The sequence below is a fragment of the Streptopelia decaocto genome (genome assembly GCF_964273445.1).
Source record: "Streptopelia decaocto genome assembly, chromosome: 6".
Taxonomy (NCBI): Eukaryota; Metazoa; Chordata; class Aves; order Columbiformes; family Columbidae; genus Streptopelia; species Streptopelia decaocto.
Genome location: NC_138660.1, coordinates 62,189,694 through 62,206,891, shown reverse-complemented (window position 1 = coordinate 62,206,891; position 17,198 = coordinate 62,189,694). Strand labels below are relative to the sequence as shown.

At 41.6% G+C, this 17,198-nt stretch overlaps 1 protein-coding gene across 1 annotated transcript in view; it reads right to left on the bottom strand.

Annotated features, from left to right (window-relative positions):
• Positions 1-17,198, bottom strand: part of THSD7B (thrombospondin type 1 domain containing 7B) — a gene marked incomplete at its 5' end in the record, with an annotated part of 264,182 nt that overhangs the window by 11,783 nt on the left and 235,201 nt on the right. The window contains 4 exons of the mRNA XM_082055441.1: positions 3,411-3,556; positions 9,603-9,720; positions 10,557-10,672; positions 12,269-12,410. Coding sequence (XP_081911567.1) covers positions 3,411-3,556; positions 9,603-9,720; positions 10,557-10,672; positions 12,269-12,410 — 522 coding nt within the window. The remainder of the gene's footprint in view (positions 1-3,410; positions 3,557-9,602; positions 9,721-10,556; positions 10,673-12,268; positions 12,411-17,198) is intronic.

The following is a 17,198-nucleotide window of genomic DNA, read 5'->3' as shown; positions in this document are numbered from 1 at the left end:
GCAAGGATTTGACTTCCAGAGGGGATTCCCGCATTTGGCTGCAAAAATCTCTACTCTGACCCTCTAGAGGATTCAGAACCCACCATGGGTTCCCTAAACAGAGCCTGGAGGTCCAGGCCCCTCCAGGAGCACCAGCGCAGAGCCTCTCACCCCAACCCACCACTCGTAAAATAAGCAGCAGGTTTACACCAGGACTTTGTTTTGCCAGCCAGGAATGCTTTGAATTGACCAACATGCCAACAGTATCTGCACAAACCTTCTCTCATGTCACCCTCTGATATTTTCCACGTATAACACACTAACGATACAAAAGAAAACAGTCCTAATGAGATGCTTTGCCCAGACGTGCTTTCAAAAGTCTTCCCCTTTCAGCTTTTACTGGGGTTCATGTGTGTTCACAATGATTTTAGGTAAAGAGTTGATTGGGCAAAGCTTTCAGGAGCTGATGAGCACTTAATCAGGTAAAGTTTTCTTTAATGAGGAAGTGTTGTGTGATCACATTTAAGGGAGTTCTTTTAAAACACTTTACTAAGGATGGGTCCTTATTCTTCTTAAGAACATTAGGCAGCTAGCACCTGATAATATCTAGCTTCTTCACTTATATTCCTTTAATGGAAAAATTATGAACAGTGTCAGCCACTGTTAATTTTTATTATTTTTTTTTTTTTCTAATCGGGGTGAAACACTTCAACTCCAGTAGGAAAATGATTAATGTAATGAAACCCTTTAAGATGAGGTGCATTGACCATTTTCCACGTTCTGCATCCCCATGCCTGCCGGAGGTGTGCCTGTGACATGTGTAATTACCTGCAGAGCAACGCACAGATTGCTGTACCGTGAAAATCAGCAGCACAGAACACGTAGTGGGCTTTATTCCTAAACATGCAGACACTTCTAATTATTCACATGAAGTCAATTTAGCATAACTCAGACCTTCTACAATTAAGAAATTCAGCCTCAGTTATCTCATAATACAAGGCAAAATATTTCAGCCTTATAATTAATTGTCCTGTTTATATTAATACAGGAAGACACTTCCACAAAATGCATTTTGGTCACACCATAGCATGCATTTACCTTATTTCACAAAGCATCCTGTAAAACAGGACTTCTCCAAGCTTTCTTTAGAAAGTAAGCTTAAGCTTCTTTTCCAGTAAAGCACAGGAATAAATCATCCTGTATTTACGAACTACATTTAATTCCTAAGCACCTCATTAAAGAGAAGCAACCACAAATAAAATGGCTCCTCTCCAAAACAAAGCAAAGGGTAGAGAAACTACATCACAGTAATTTACAGAGAGAAGCGGGCTCTATCTCACTGAAAGCATGGGATGATATCTGGGCTAGGGAAGGCATGATTACTTGCTCTGAGCTGAAATTTAGCTGGGTGCTGGATGCACACACTTTTAATCTGCACGATGTGTTATTTATCTGGAGTTTGCCAGGGCATTAATTCAGCTTCCCTACTAATTCTTTTATCAGCTCTGTTAGCTCCTACTGTTGAAGGTCTCTTCCCTAATGTTAAACAGAATCTGCTTATGTTAGCTCCACAAAATACCAGCTGATGTTATTGTTTTGTTATGTTTATCTTACATGTAAATAAATACTGAGCACAGTACATACAAGGACTATATTCCTCATTGCTAGGAGTCGTTGTTCATTATAAAATATTTTTTTATGTTTCTCTGATCTTGGACTATCCAAAGACTATCACATTCCAGATTTCCTTTGTGAAAACCTGGGGAAATTCTGGGTATTTATCCTGCCACGTGCAGCATTCACTACACATCCATCTACCTCAGCTAGAAACCGAATAGGTATTCAAGGCATTTGCAGCGCGGTAGAGGGCAGAGCAGAAAACACAAGGGATGTGGCTTCACGCACATCATTGGCTTCAGTTTCCTAGATGGTACAATGTGGAGAAGCAGCCACAGATGTGAGCACAGGTCCTGTGCCCTGGGAGCACACAGGGCACGTTTCCACCCAGCCACACTTCTCCCACCTGTACCTCTGCAAATCCGGCCTTGAGCAGCACGAGTGGCCTCCACTCCGCCTGAGAAAGCTCAGTGTGAGACTCACCTCTGCTTAAGCTGGGTTACCGACTAATACGTTTTAATATTGGAAATAGGATCTAACAGATAAGAAAAGAAGAAGTATAGGAGGGGAGAAAAAACAATCAATTGAGCCTGCAAGTCACTGGCAGGGAGAAAATGACGGCTCCGGTGCCAGCAAGGCGGAGGTGCTGAGAGTGGGTACAGCACAACACAACTGAATCCAGCCATTCTTGGATCATTAGAAAGATAACTGGGCTAAGGAGAAAGTAGAAACCAGCACTTCACACAATAACTCACACTATTGTACCGGAGACTTTGCGGGGAAAGACCTGTTATACAGTACTTTAAATTAAAAAAAAAAAAAGGAAAAGAAAAAAAAAAAGATAAAAAAGATTAAGCACTCTTGAAACCTAGTATGTCTGTTTTCCTGTTATTTTATATAATTAAATTATAGGTCACAATGACTATGCCCACTCACACAGGATCACACAAAATCACACAGAATCACACAGAATCGACTGGGTTGGAAAAGCCCTCAGAGATCATCAAGTCCAGCCCTTGGTCCAACTCCAGTCCATTGACTAGATCATGGCACTAAGTGCCATGGCCAATCTCAGTTTAAAAACCTCCAGGGACAGCGAGTCCAGCACCTCCCTGGGCAGCCATTCCAATGCCTGACCACTCTCTCTGCAAAGAATTGCTTTCTAATCTCCAGCCTAAATTTCCCCTGGCAGAGTTGAAGCCCATGGCCCCTTGTCCTATTGCTGATGCCTGGGAGAAGAGACCAATCCCCACCTGGCTACAACTGCCCTTCAGGTAGTTCTAGAGAGTGCTGAGCTCAGCTCTAAGCCTCCTCTTCTCCAGACTAAACCACCCCAGCTCCCTCAGCCTCTCCCCATAGGTCTTGTGTTCAAGTCCCTTCCCCAGTCTTGTTGCTCTTCTCTGGACTCGCTCCAGCACTTCAATGTCTTTCCTGAACTGAGGGGCCCAGAACTGAACACAATACTCCAGGTGTGGCCTCCCCAATGCAGAGTACAGGGAAAGGATCACTGCCCTTGTCCTGCTGACCACACTATTATTGATACAGGACAAGAACATTTATTCTTTAAATCTCCTTTAACACCTCTATAAGCTCATGGTACTTGCACCTGTATCGTTATAAATCACTGCCCATGCCTGGAAGATGAGGTGCAGAGGTTTACCACTCCCGAACCCGCCCTGCGTTCTACAGATTGTACCAGCACCTGCCACAGAGACACCTGTGAGCCGCGAACAATCGATCCTGCCATAAAATACTGATTTGTTTTGTTGATGACCGGCGGCAGGGACCCCCGGGGAGCGCAGGAGGAGCCGTACCTGGACGGTGCAGGGGCTCCACGGGCCCAGCAGCCAGCTGTAGCAGGGCTTCACCGGGCAGCTGCGGTGCTGGCTGAGCTGCGGCGGGCAGGCTCTGCCCTCGCCCGCTGCCCGCAGGACCACCGAGCGCACACGCACCATCTGGCCTAGGCAAGGAAGAAAGAAAAGCAAAGTTCCTGATTTATCCTTGTTCCTAGTTCACTTTCCACCACTAAAACTGGGCAAAAAAACCCCAAACCAAACAATTAATTGGGAAGACTATTTGTATAATACAGATGCAATTATTAATTCTAAGGGATACTCTGATAGTTTTACACGCTGTTTTTAAACACAGTTTCCCAAATAGACTATTTGTTTATGCAGCACGTTTAAAAACTTGACTAAACCCTGATTATTAAATATGACAAGAAAATCATTCCTATGGCAGCATTGTTTCTAATGTTACACATTCAATATGCTTCCAGAGATTTTTAACAAATGAAACTTTCTTTTTATTACCAATTATGTGCATCTAATTTGAAAACCGCAAACATTCTAGTGGCTATTACTGTCTATAACCGCTTCTGCCATTTCCATTAAAATCCTATTTATTATTGGTGAAAACTTCTTCAGCTTCTTCAGAATGGAAAAAGCAATTATGTTTCTACTTTTGAAATAATAAAACTGAATATATTCATTAAAGTTACAGCAATTCCATTTCTGTCTCCTTTGCTGCCCGTTTACGTCCAGGAATGTTTTCACTCAAAATGTTTCAATTAGAGTCCTGGCTCCAATTAAAAAAGAAAAGTGGAAGAAAAATAAAGCCCTTATGCAACGGGATGCAGAAGATTGTGCTGGGGATAAAACTTCTGCCTTGACTTCCGATAGGTGTGGATTTGAGAGGCAGTAAAAAGAAAAACAAAAGGTGTGGGTAATGAGGGCACACACATGTAACAGGAGAGATGCAAGAGGTAATTGCAAAGTCACTGGGAAGCGATAACGAGTTGCGGTGGGATCTCCATTTGTATCACGGTTGTTCAGCTGCAATGGTGAGCAGAGGGGAGTTGGGAGGATCGAACACAAGGTGGGGAGCCCGCGATATCCAGCCAGATCCGTCTCCCAGCTATTTCTACACCCACTTTTTAATTAACGGTACTGCAGCTGGGTTTAAGGTACATTTTTAATAACTGCCACCCTGGCTGTCTACAGAGCAGGGGTTCCAAAAACATTTTAGCAAGTGAAAAATAAAAGCAGACACACCTGAAAAAGCTACTGAGAGATACCTTGGCAAGCTCTATTACCTTTACAATGCTATTCCATTGCTCTGACCCATTGAACTCCATTTATAAACCCATTTAAACCAATTTTAAAACTTCTTCCTTTTCCAATTCTAATCCTCTGGACCTGGGGAGTTTGTAACAGAAGTGATGATAAAAGCTCTTATCCACATGACTGTGCATTCAGCCATCACGGAATCAGATTCATTAGGAGGTGGAAAAGAAATCCTACCGGCTGAGAGGGAAGGAAAGGCAAGAAACTCCTGCGGTTCACCAGGAGTCAGAGAAAGGGAGGAGAAACCCCCAACCCACCACCAGCAAACCCCACTGCAAACCCCACAATCCCTCTTTCTTCCTCTTGGGCAGTGGACCAAATCTCCCAGATTCTTCTTAATTCCAGCTACGGAAAAGGAGATCTCCTAAGCTGAAAAGATCTGATTTCATTAGGAGGGGCTTGAAAGTCTGAAGCATTCATCACACTATTGTAATTAAAGAAATAATTTCCTTTCATACACCCCGTTTAACATTTTTCTAGCAAAATGTAAATGGGAAGATCACTGAACAGAAAACGTGATTTCCCTTTTAAGAGGAATTAACAACCATTCTGAATTTATTTACATTTTATTTTCCTACAGTTGGTTACCCAAACCATTTAAACTCACTACATTCACAATGGTCAGCTGGTGCTTGCCTCATTTAGTCTATCACTTCCTTTTTATTCTGTGAATAAATCATTGAAGAAATAAATGTTGAAATCTGTCTTTGCACAATCACTGCAGTGAGTTTCTTAAAGCTCTGATTTTTTTCTTTCCCCATAAACATTATGTAGGTGCTTGGTTACCACTCAAGCAGCAGAAGACCTCCCTGTCTTTACTTTTTAAATACCTTATCTTTTGCTGCCTATGGAGAATAGAATCTCACTGCATCTGAAATTAATTTTCTTCCAATACAAACTCTGGAAAAGTCAAAGCAATCCTAATTGTTTCTTTAATTTCCCAATCAATTTGCCACATCTGCTTCCTCTGCTCTGCAGTGTTGAATGTTATAAAAATTAAGGCAGAAAGTGTGCTGAAAATGTAAAATGAGTATTTGTTCATATCCTCAAATTTGTCACTAGTTTTGAAAGGGAGAAAAAAAGAGACCAGTCTTGTTAATGCTGGTCACTTAAAATCCTGTTCTGCACCAGCGGCAAAAAATTCATCTCAGAAACACAGGATCATATTTTCAAATCAGAAGAATAAGATTATTTTACCCCTAAAAAAATCTCGCCGTTCCTTGCATTTTATCCCCACACCGTGATGTGTCACGGCTGAGACCAAGATGATTAAAATTCCTGCTAGAGTTCAGCCCAGTCAAAATTACGGACACGTTGCAATCTGTTTGATGAGGGTGAGCAGAGCATATAAAACAAAGCCCTGTCAAACAACCGCAAGACTAGAGCGGGGATGAAGTTCCTTAGATACAGGTCAGGCTGGATCAAGTCACAGGCGCACGGGACTGGTGATAAATGGGGCTTTTAATCTACTTTGCAGTGCCAGTCCCACCAGCAGGCACTGGGGCGTCCACGGCTGTGGGAGAGGTTCTGGTGGCTCTTCTTCCACTTGGAGGAGCAAGTGCAGAAAAGTCACGAAAGCTTGTTCTTCAGGAGGCAAAAGCAAAAATGCCTTCCCAAATTGGTGAAGAATCAGTAAAAAAGTAACTGCCAAATTTTTCAGGTGTCTGCACATCCCTGTCCCACGGGTCAGGCTGGTGTGGGCTGCACTTCTGCAACCTGCTACAGGCTCTTCTGGGCTCCGAGGACACTGGGGAGCTCAGGCAAAGTCCCCTAATTTATTTGATAAAGTCAGCTTTAAAAGTGACAAAGCCTGGGTTTAGGTGTTTTTATAATATTTATTACTCCTGTTAGACAACTTGGGAGAAATCATACGGGATTAGAAGATGTTTACATAGAAGAAATCAGCTTCCTCGTGTATTCATTTGCCTTAACAAAGGAAACACAATTAGCTGGGGATTATCCGTACCGAAAAACTTTCCAGGAACTTTGATTCAGGCTGTGGGAGCATCATCCATTAATGCAGTCCTATACATCTTTTCATAGCAGTACAGCAAATGATATGAGGAACCCTAATATATAACCAACATCAGCCTAAAGCCTGAACAGCTGCTGCCCAGAACTACGGCTGCAACAGGCAAATATCAGTTACACATCTCCGTAGGCTGGAAAGAGAGATCTACTTCACTCATCATCATTTATAAAAATCAATATATCCACCTCTGGCTGCTGTGTACCAGAACCATATTAGCTGTCAGTGCCACATACACGGCAGCAGCACTTCATGTTTAAATGCATTGTTCCATAAAATAAAACCTGAGCAAGAGAAAGGTACTATCTATTAAAATGTATCATAGCAAATCAAGTTACTGGAAGAGATGGGCAGAATAAAAATGTTAGCAACAATGCTTGCGTTAAGAAACACATGAAAACGTAAATCCAGCAACACTAAATTTTGATCTGAATTATATTTATATTATGTTTCTCTTTGAAGTCGTTTATGGTACTTCAGCAGGGCCTTAACACACTCTCCAAGAAAAGCCAGAAAATTATTGTGAGCAGAGCCAGTAACAGTGTGTGCAACTGATTTTCTGTGAGTTATTACTCACTTATTACTACTTACTTAGCTTTATCAAATAGTAGGCAATTACTTATTTGGCAAAGGGAAGCTGAATCAGTGTTTACTACAGGTGATTCCTACAGCTCGTTTATTGTCATCCTTCACTTTTCCGTGTCTAATTTGAGGCTTCATCTTATTTTCACAAATACCTGTAGGAAACTCGTGATGATTTCAAAGGTATTGCAGCCTATGAACCTCTGGGTAGGAAACCCTCACTATATTCATCTGTGAAGCACCACCTGGAGCTGAGTACATAATTAATGTCTTCTCTGTTAATACTATCATCAAGTAGTATTTATAACCAAGTGGAACTCAGAGAAGAAGCTGACATGATGGTGTTTCTGCTGTTGGGACCACACAAAGGCTGTGGCCGCAGGACTGGTGCTGAGGTCCCTCCATCACAGACATTTGTTATCAGTGTAGCTCCACGCTTGACGGCTGCTGCAGCAGAACTCGGATCGGGACTGGGGCTGCAGTAAAATAAACCATGCGCTGGGAATAACTTGGAGGCAAAGTACTTGCTTCATTGATGCTCCTGCTTTGGGGTGGGATTCAGAAGGATCCTGGGTCCCTGGAAAGCTGTTCCAATGACTGAGAAAGACTGAGCAAAACTTGGCTTCCTTATGATAGAATTTTTAGGAGAGCTTTCCCAGCTGCTTAGGTTCACAACACAGTATCTCCAGTGCCTATGTCCTGAGCTGTACGAGCCAGTTCTCTAGTTAGGAGTATAATGGAGTTACGACCTTCAAGGACCAGAAGGTGACCCGTAGACTGAGCTGAGCTTGGGCTTGACTTTGAGGTTCAAGGACCCTTAGTGAGGTTCGGCATCTACATGCAGGACGCTCCTAGAAGAGCTGAGCTCTGCTTCAGCGGGGCATGGGTGTTTCCAGTTTTCCTCTGCAAGAGCCCAGCTCTGATTTAGGACATGAAGTTGCTCCTTGCATGCTCTGGGAACCATCAGCTCTTCAGGATTTGCATGAGCACTTCAGGATCAGGAGGAGAATACGAGACGGACCTTTACTCCAGTACATCTTGCAAACTATGCAATATAAGAGCTCAGGAGGAAAAAACCTTCACGCATTATATAGGGTGAGCAGCTCCTTAGCATGCTAAAAGCTTCATAAAGGCGTTACATCCTGCTTTGGCACACAGAGCTTTGTTTATTTTAGTAAGTGACTGAACACTCAAAAAAAATATTAAGTCCATTCAGCAACATGAGCATTAACACTCCAAAATGGGTTTTGAAGAAAAAATAAAATTTGGAATTAATAGCATTCCTAGTGTGCTGTTGTTAAAACACTGTCCATGAATTATTCATTTCTGTTAAGAAAGCATTACTTCACAAAAGGGCTAAAAGCTCAGCAAAGAAAGAACACCACTAATCCAAATATTAAGCTTTTTCTGTAACATGCTTTGATCTCTGAAATCCATCTGAAGGAATCACTTTATGGAAGTTAAGAGCTTTTTTCTTTTTGACCTTAAGTGAATTTGATTCAAATATACATTATGGCTCTCGAGTCTTAAAGACCATTAGCTGTACATCTAATGCACATCAGAAGCCTGGGAAATAATGTCACGAACTTATTTTGAATAAAAGCTTCAATGCATTTCCTCATCTTAACACTCTTAAGGGTTTTTTAAATCACATAAAGTTAAAAAATGTCCTAATCCTTTCACTTTTTGCATGCTGGTGAGCATTAGTGGCTATACAAAACCTTGTTGAAGTTATTGGAATCATACAATTATTAAGGGATTCGTGGATACAAGATGAAGACAGAGGCATCTACTAAATGATGAAAAATAGTCTTTTTTTTCTTCAATGGGATGTAATCATGTTGCTACAAGTAACTTTACAAGAAGATTTGTATTTAGTTACTTAACTCTTTCTTAAGAATCCTGTAACTCTCCCCAGCTCTTTGCTAGCTCTACGTTCTCCCCTGTCTCAGGGGTTAATGTTTCCTCTGACTGAATTTGAATTAATTAATAAAATAATCCTCCAGCCATCTGTCTATTTGCTTCCTAAGTTTCATTTTTCACTTTGGAGTAGTCTGAAAACCACCTGCTTCGTTCAAAAACCCCCAACACCTCATGACCTCGACAGTGCCCTAAAAAACCACCTCTGAAGTGTTCGCTGCAGCTCGGGGTGACCCCTGAGTTCTCCATCCCTGCTCGGGGGCTGCGTGAACCCCCGTGGGGCTGGGGGGCCCGTCCTGGGTCCCATCTGTGCTGCGCTGCTGAGATTTGGGGGGCAGGGGGGGACTCACCGCCGGCACCACACGTCTGGGAGCACTGCGACCAGGCCGACCACGGCGAGAGCCGGCAGTCCACCGCGCACCCCACCACGCACCGGCTGCTCGTCTCCAGGGGCTGCTCCAGGCGAAGCTGCAAGGTGACAAAGAAAAATGAGCGTCAGTGTCCCCACGGCCCCCGCCACCTCCTGCCGCGACCGGGCACCGAGGCACGAAACCAAAAACTGGCAGCGACTCCAGTGGGATGGCAACGTTGGTGCTTACAGGGAGTTTTCCCAAGTGTGCAACTGGTGAAAGCAACTTCAGCATTCACAGAATCACAGAGTGGCTGGGGTTGGAAGGGACCTCTGGAGATCACCCAGTCCAACCCACCTGCTAAAGCGGGTTCACCAGAGCAGATCACACAGGAAGGTGTCCAGGTGGGTTTGAATGTCTCCAGAGAAGGAGACTCCACAGCCTCTCTGGGCAGCCTGTTCCGGGCTCTGGCACCTCAAAGTAAAGAAGTTTCTCCTCATATTCAGAAAGAACCTCCTGTGCTTCAGTCTGTGCCCACTGCCCCATATCCTGTCATTGGGCACCACTGAAAAGAGTCTGGGGTGTTGAAGCATTTAATGTCTAAGAGGCCTTCAGTGTTTGGGTCCTATTTGGAGAGGACAGTCCCAAACTTCTAGCAGTGTACCATCTCCCTGTGGCCAGCTTTGTTGAAGCCATGGTGCAGGGTCTACAGCTGTGCCCCATGCGTGCTTCTCCAACCCCCAAACCTCCCATATGAGTTGAGGAGTGATAGCACCCACTAACACCCTGGGGATCCTTTTATTCCCCAAAGCGCCCAACTGCTGCGCTCCCAGCACCAAACTTCTCCACCATTTATTGCCGATGTCTTGGTGCGGTTCAGAAAGTATTGGCTTTCTAGAAACAAAACGAAGCCCTGGCATTTCCCCGCCCGTGCCCACGCGTGTCCATCCTCACCCGCTGGCAGAGCTGTGTGCTCACGGTGGCCCCGTCACTGCGCCGGCAGCTGAGGAGCCGTCGCCGCTCCCCGTGCCCGCAGGTGGCATTGGCACCCAGCTGGCACCCGCTCCAGCCTGCGGACACAAAGCGAAGGACGCAGCGCTGCGGGTCATGGCTGTCACTGTGCTCTCACATATTTTTAACCCAACGTGCGGGTTCCCCTCCCCCTAACGCAGCACATCCCAAACCCAACAACAACCCTTATATAATAAATTTGCTCTTAAAACCAAGCAAGTCTGGGAGGACAAACTCCCGACTTTGCACTCAGACATCCCCTGAACGAAACCAGTACCTCAGGGTGCACAGAAAACTGTTAAACGCTGATAAAGTGTATCAGTTAAACCCAGTTGGCGCATTTACAAGAGTGGATTGTCTGAAGTAAAATTTCACTTTGATAAAGTAGCTGGGGATGTTTCTGAAGGGTAACTCTCGTTTAACTTATTTCTCGTCTCAAGGCAAAGCTTTCCATTATTTAAAACTAAGCTCTAATGCTTGTGAAATAAAAACAGTATTTCTAGTAGAAGAAAATTAATATCTTATTACTTGTCTGAATTTATGATGGTCAGTATACAACTAAATTAAAATAAACCTTAAAATACCATTTAAAATCTCTCTGCCTTTCTCATTTATCCAGGCTAGTTAAAACAAAAGTATTTTTTCCTTTTTTGTTTGTTTGTTTGCAACGGATCTAATTGGTTCTAAGGTCCTAAATAATGCATTTTGTTCTCAATATCCTATGCCCAACCATATAACCCATATTTGCCTTCAAACCACACTTCTTTTGGTATTACTGGCTTCACTGGAGTCACAAAGATGATACTCTTCTAACTGGAATTTTGTAATTGTGATGATAACCCAGGAAAAAAAAAAAGAGAACCCATTTAACATGTTTTATTGTCAAAGTACCTGCAATGACAAAGTAAAAATTGTGCATTTGTCCACTAACCTGTGGACAAAAAAAATGCCGGCCTGTAATTAACTTCAGTTGAAACCAGAGCTGTCTCTTTTAATATCAAGGCTCCAACCAACACTACAAGCAAACGTAACTAAAACCACAACTGGATACAGCCTTTAAGGAGCTGAATCTTTAAATGCAAGGGTATTTGGAAAAGCACAACGCCAAATTATGTATCATATCCCCTATATTATATATCAATTATATATATTAATTATCTATTATCTATTGTTTATTATCTATTATATATACTATTATATATATTATATATCTATTATATAATAGATAATAGAAAATAGATAATATATATAATAATGTATTATCTATTACATATATTTATATAAAATTATATTTATATATTTTTATATTTATATATTTTTATATTTATATTTATAGATTATTATCTATAATATATACTGTCTATTATCTATTATATAGATATAATAGATATATTATATATAATATATCTATTATATCTATATAATAGATAATAGACAGTATATATAATAGATAAGATATTATCTATTATACATATTATATATAATTATATTTATGCATATTTTTATATATTTATGATTATATATAATTATCTTTTTTATATATTATATATTATCTATTTTATATATTTTATATCTATTATATAATAGATAATAGATATAATAGATAATAGATATATTAGCCTCCTCCTAAGAGTATATTGGAAAGCTCCACTTACCTGTTAGATTGTACTGGTATTGGAAGCAATTTTGGTTAAGAATACATGGCTTCATTTGTGACTCTTCAGGGCAGGGCTTTGTACTGACAGAAGACCTTAGCACTTGGCGAGTTCGGGTTTGCATAATATTCGGATCGCACACCTACATACAAAAGTGACGGACAGCACAGGAGACCCCGGTAAATCGTACACGCATCAACCGCCTGGGTTGTTTCATGCACATCCACGGCCGTACCAAGGTAAGAAATAATCACACTTCTGTTCTAAAGATACTTAAAAGTGTATGAAGGAAGACAAACGCGATTCAAAGGTAAGAATCCAATATGAATAAAAGTCATATTTTGTCCACCCTGATACTGCTATTTTAGGAATTCCTATACTACTTATTTCCATAACTTTTTTGAAGGATTCTTGGGGACACAGGGATAAAAACTGTGCCATTTTACTGCGCTCTGCTTTCCACCTCATTCCAAAATGCCTGGTAAAACGTCATTGTACTAAATAATGGGACAGGATTTCTGGCACAATTAATGCGTTTTTAAGTAAAAACTGATGCTACAGCAAAGCTTTCATTTCTGGGAAGGACGCTTGTAATTGCGTATCAGTTATGATGCTGACAACAAGATGGGGTGAATGTATGTGATACAAATACTGATGTTCGATTGCCTATAAACCAGGATCTGCTTGTTTACATTTTCACATGAATAGGTCAGTTTTCATTTGTGTTTGCACAAAAATAGTTTGTTTTTAGCAGCCCTCCCATTCTCAGTTAGCACTGTGCCATGGGCCTGTTTTCCTTCCCGTTTTGCTGCAGATGTTGCAATAGTGACCGAACACTTTCAGCCTTGCAAGAAACGTCCCCTTTACGCAAAGTATTTGCTCGCCCCCATGAACCCCCTCCTGCAGCCTCTTGCGTACCCCTCCACTTGGGATGTCACCTGGAGGTGCCACCTGGCTCTGCCTATGCATTTCTTAAGTTTTTTCCCTTGGTTTACCCAATTTGGGGCTGGGTCATGGGGTACATGGTGCCCCAACCCCGGCTGTCACATCCACCTCTCGTGCCAAGGGGAGAGGAAGGAGTCGCAGCACCAAAGATTACGCGCCTGTGACACCGGGCAAGGCTGATCGGTGCTGGAGAGCACTAAGGATTGCTGCTTTGTCTCATTAAACAAAATCACAAAAAAGTCTAAATGAGCTTATTCTGAAGCCAGGGTGATTACGGGAATATGTAATAGCCACTTTGGCTGCAAGGCTGGGATAGAAAAGCAGCCCCAAGGGTCGGGGCGCTGATCCGCTGAGACCCAGCAGAGTTTTACCGCAATCCAGTACAGCAGGAACGGGCGAGTTCAAGTGGTCTCAGCAAGCCTAATGGAAATAAATCCTTATTAAAGATATTTAGAGACATTTATTGAACAAGATGACCTATTTAATTCCTAACAATCTCTCATTAGGACCAAAGATTGCTCAGGAACAGCAAAGAAAACAAAAAAGAGCAATGCATGTAGAAATACATTTTTATAAACGCTTGGGCATTTAAAACATTATTTTTCTATAGAGCACTTTAATTAAAAAAACCCACACCAACATTTTTAAACCACCAGCTTATTATAATGCAACAAACTGCCTGCAAACACTGAACCCTGCACGGGTGAAAGTATGGATAATTTCTGTATTGTGAATATTAAAGAGCAATGTCATGGCACTGCAGCATAAATCTAGATCTCAGGCTGCTGTAAACTGGATTAGTTGCACAGATGACAGCATAACTAAACAGAATAAATATCAGGGGAAATAAAAAAAAAGGCTGGCCCAGTCTTAAAATACTATGTCAGGGCCTATTTTCCTTACGCTTACACTATGTGAAGTAAATTCTATTATTTTCTTATTGCTGACACACACCTCATCAAATCAGTTTAAATGGTAATCTTATTCGAATATCCATGGTCATCTAAAATAACCAATTGTTCTTAATTATCTGAAAATTAAACCTATGCTAAGTGTTTACCAATACTTTACTGCCTTTTCCACAACTTGTTCATCCTCTCAACTAACAACAATAACTTAAATGATGTGCCAATAAAACAAAACAAATTGAAAAGATCAAAGAAGGTATCTCAACAGCTACTCCTAATTAATGTTTCTCTGCATTACGTTACCAAAGGGAAAACAAATCAATGAATGCTGTGAAAGAAGTTAAGCCCGTGCCGTCTCAGAAATACCTGCTTTTGCTCCCTTCAAAATAAGAACCTGCAGCCAGAAAATACGCATCATTTTGGATAAGTGACTTTTTAAAAATGACGGCAGCAAACCAGTTTAACAGAGCAGTTGAACGGCCATAACTCAAACAGGTCAAAGTCTATCTTGTGTTTGGCAGGACCCCAATGAACGAGGGGTTTAGCGCAGCTCTGAGGCCGGTGTTCTCACCGCGCTGATGAGCCGTGTTGTTCAGGAGCCGGGGCTGATGCGATAAGCTCCCCACTTTCACTAGTTTTGAATAATAAAGAATCTCTGTAGGAAAAGTGTTCATTTAATCAAGCCAAGTACACAGGAAACATGCAAAAATTCAAAGTCGGCAAACTGTAACTAATATCCTGTAATGTTATTTGTTGGATTTCTCTTTACGTCAATTGAGAAGTCAATTTAGTTTTATAATTGATTTTCTGGCCTCACTCTTTCAAGTTAACTATGTAAAAAATTGAGTCAAATACATATGGAACTGAATAAGCGGCAGGAGGGAATGACTTGCAAAGAAAAAGATGAAAGCTGGGACTTTCAAAGGAGCGAGATGGAGCTGAGTATCCAGCTACCCTGGAATCTCAATGGGCTTGGGTGCACAACTCCAGCAGGACCGCTCCAAAATCCCAGGCTGGAAAAAATAGATATTTAAGTGGTAAAGGTTGAGGCTTGGCAGACTCAAAGTCATTAGGGGATGTGAACCGTGACAGTTAAAGCAGAAGGGTTGTTTCCAGTGGGGAGATGCTGAGGGTATTAACAGGCAATAACAAAGAGAAGCGTGTCAGCTGCACAGCAGGAGGAAGATATTCCGTCACCATTGTCACCACTGCCACCACCGATGGTATGTGTTTAGTACTGAATTTGGATCTTAAAAAATACTGAAAGAAAACCAATCACCATCCATGGCAAACTACATTTTTAGGAGGTAGGAGAGAAACAGCAGAAACCAGAAGGCGCCCTATGTACCTTCCAGGTTAGGTGCCAGCTCAACTCGGCTCTGAAGTTTTACAGACTACATCGTTTGTTGGATTTAGCCCAGATTCCTCCTTGCTGACTCTAAGTGACAGCATGTGTAATTCAGGCATGTGCTTCCTCCGGTACCAGTGACAGGAGGAGAATTAATTTCTGGATGGAAATACTAATAGGTACCTAAGTCAGGTCACACATTGATAGCCTACAGCAACAGGACCTCATACACAGACACAGTAAGTTTCTTTATGTAACTATATACTGTCCCAGTCTACTTCGTTGTATTAAATCTCACCATTTCCATTATCCTTTTCTATGAAGTGTGAAAAAGCTGAGCTAGAGCCAAGGATCTATAGGCTAGATTATATAAACCACTAGAAAAAACAAAACACTCTGAAGCAACAAGAGTTACATAAAATGTTAAGGTAGGAATGAATCGGAGATTTTCCCAAAGGACCATTTAGAAATTATAAAAGCCGTCATCTTGATTCTATGGAGGAATTCTTGGCACTATTGCCTACTGCACTTTTTAATATTTCTTTCAGCCAACCACATTTTCAACCGTGACCACTTGTCGCTATTCTAAGCTAATGTAAAAAGCGAGGGACACAAACATCCACAAAGGATGTACCCAGCCTTTGCTCCAGACAATAACTGAACAGAGAAAGCACAGAAAGTTTGTTCTGGACGAGAAGGATATTACATAAAAAAACCTGCAAGGTTATGAATGCCAATTTGCAGAGTAAGAGCTGTTAACATATCACACATTAATATACACTATTAGACCTTCTTTGTGATGGATTTTAAAAGCCATCCATTGATCTAGGCATCCACATGCATCGTAATTGTACAGCACAAAGGTTGTAACCCATTAGAGAGCCCTTTAAGCTGTTTAATTTATCAAACAGCTTGTATAATGCATATTGCACTATAAATAGCCAGCCACGTTATATTTAACTGGCTATTCACAAGGAAATGTACAATCTCAAAGTGAGGTAAATGCCTCGGCAGCAACAGGGTTTGACTATTTTTAACAGTGCAAGAAACCGTTATATTGTTCATGCGGATGTGGACGTTTTGTAATAATTTAGTACGCCATTTACAATAACGTGAGCAGTCTTTTGAAATGAAAATGCATTTGCATGCATTTTCCTGAGATGCATCTACATTCTGAAACCTTATCTGCATCCATATATAACCACTATTTTTGTAAAAATGATTGTTAATAAAGATGAATAAAAATAAAACGATGATTCTAAAAAATACAGCGGTTGCTAACTTTTTGATAAAGCCATATAAAATAAATCAAGTCCCGGCTATGCATAAGGAGCAGTATGGTCCAAAAAGCCTTGGACCAGTGTAATTCTCCTGCTTGACCTCAATAAATTATCTCTTAGGCTAGAAATAGAACTCTGTGAGAGCTTCATGCTGCAGCTCAGCCTCCATCCCGCAGGTCCTCTGCCAAACCTGGGTCTGAAAGTACCAGTAGTGATGAAGACACGAGTCCACAATTTCTCTTTCCACTTGGCATTTCCAAACCCTAATGACTCTGACTCGCACCCATGATGAAAGTCACTACGAAGCCTGAGAGTCGGCTCTATGGCCTGGTGACACTTTGGTGACACTTTTAATATTGCAAAATGACACTCCCCCCCTGCAGACTCAAGAGAATAATGACTCAATTGTCACAAGTCCTGAGCGCTGCGCATCGCTATTGATCCATGCG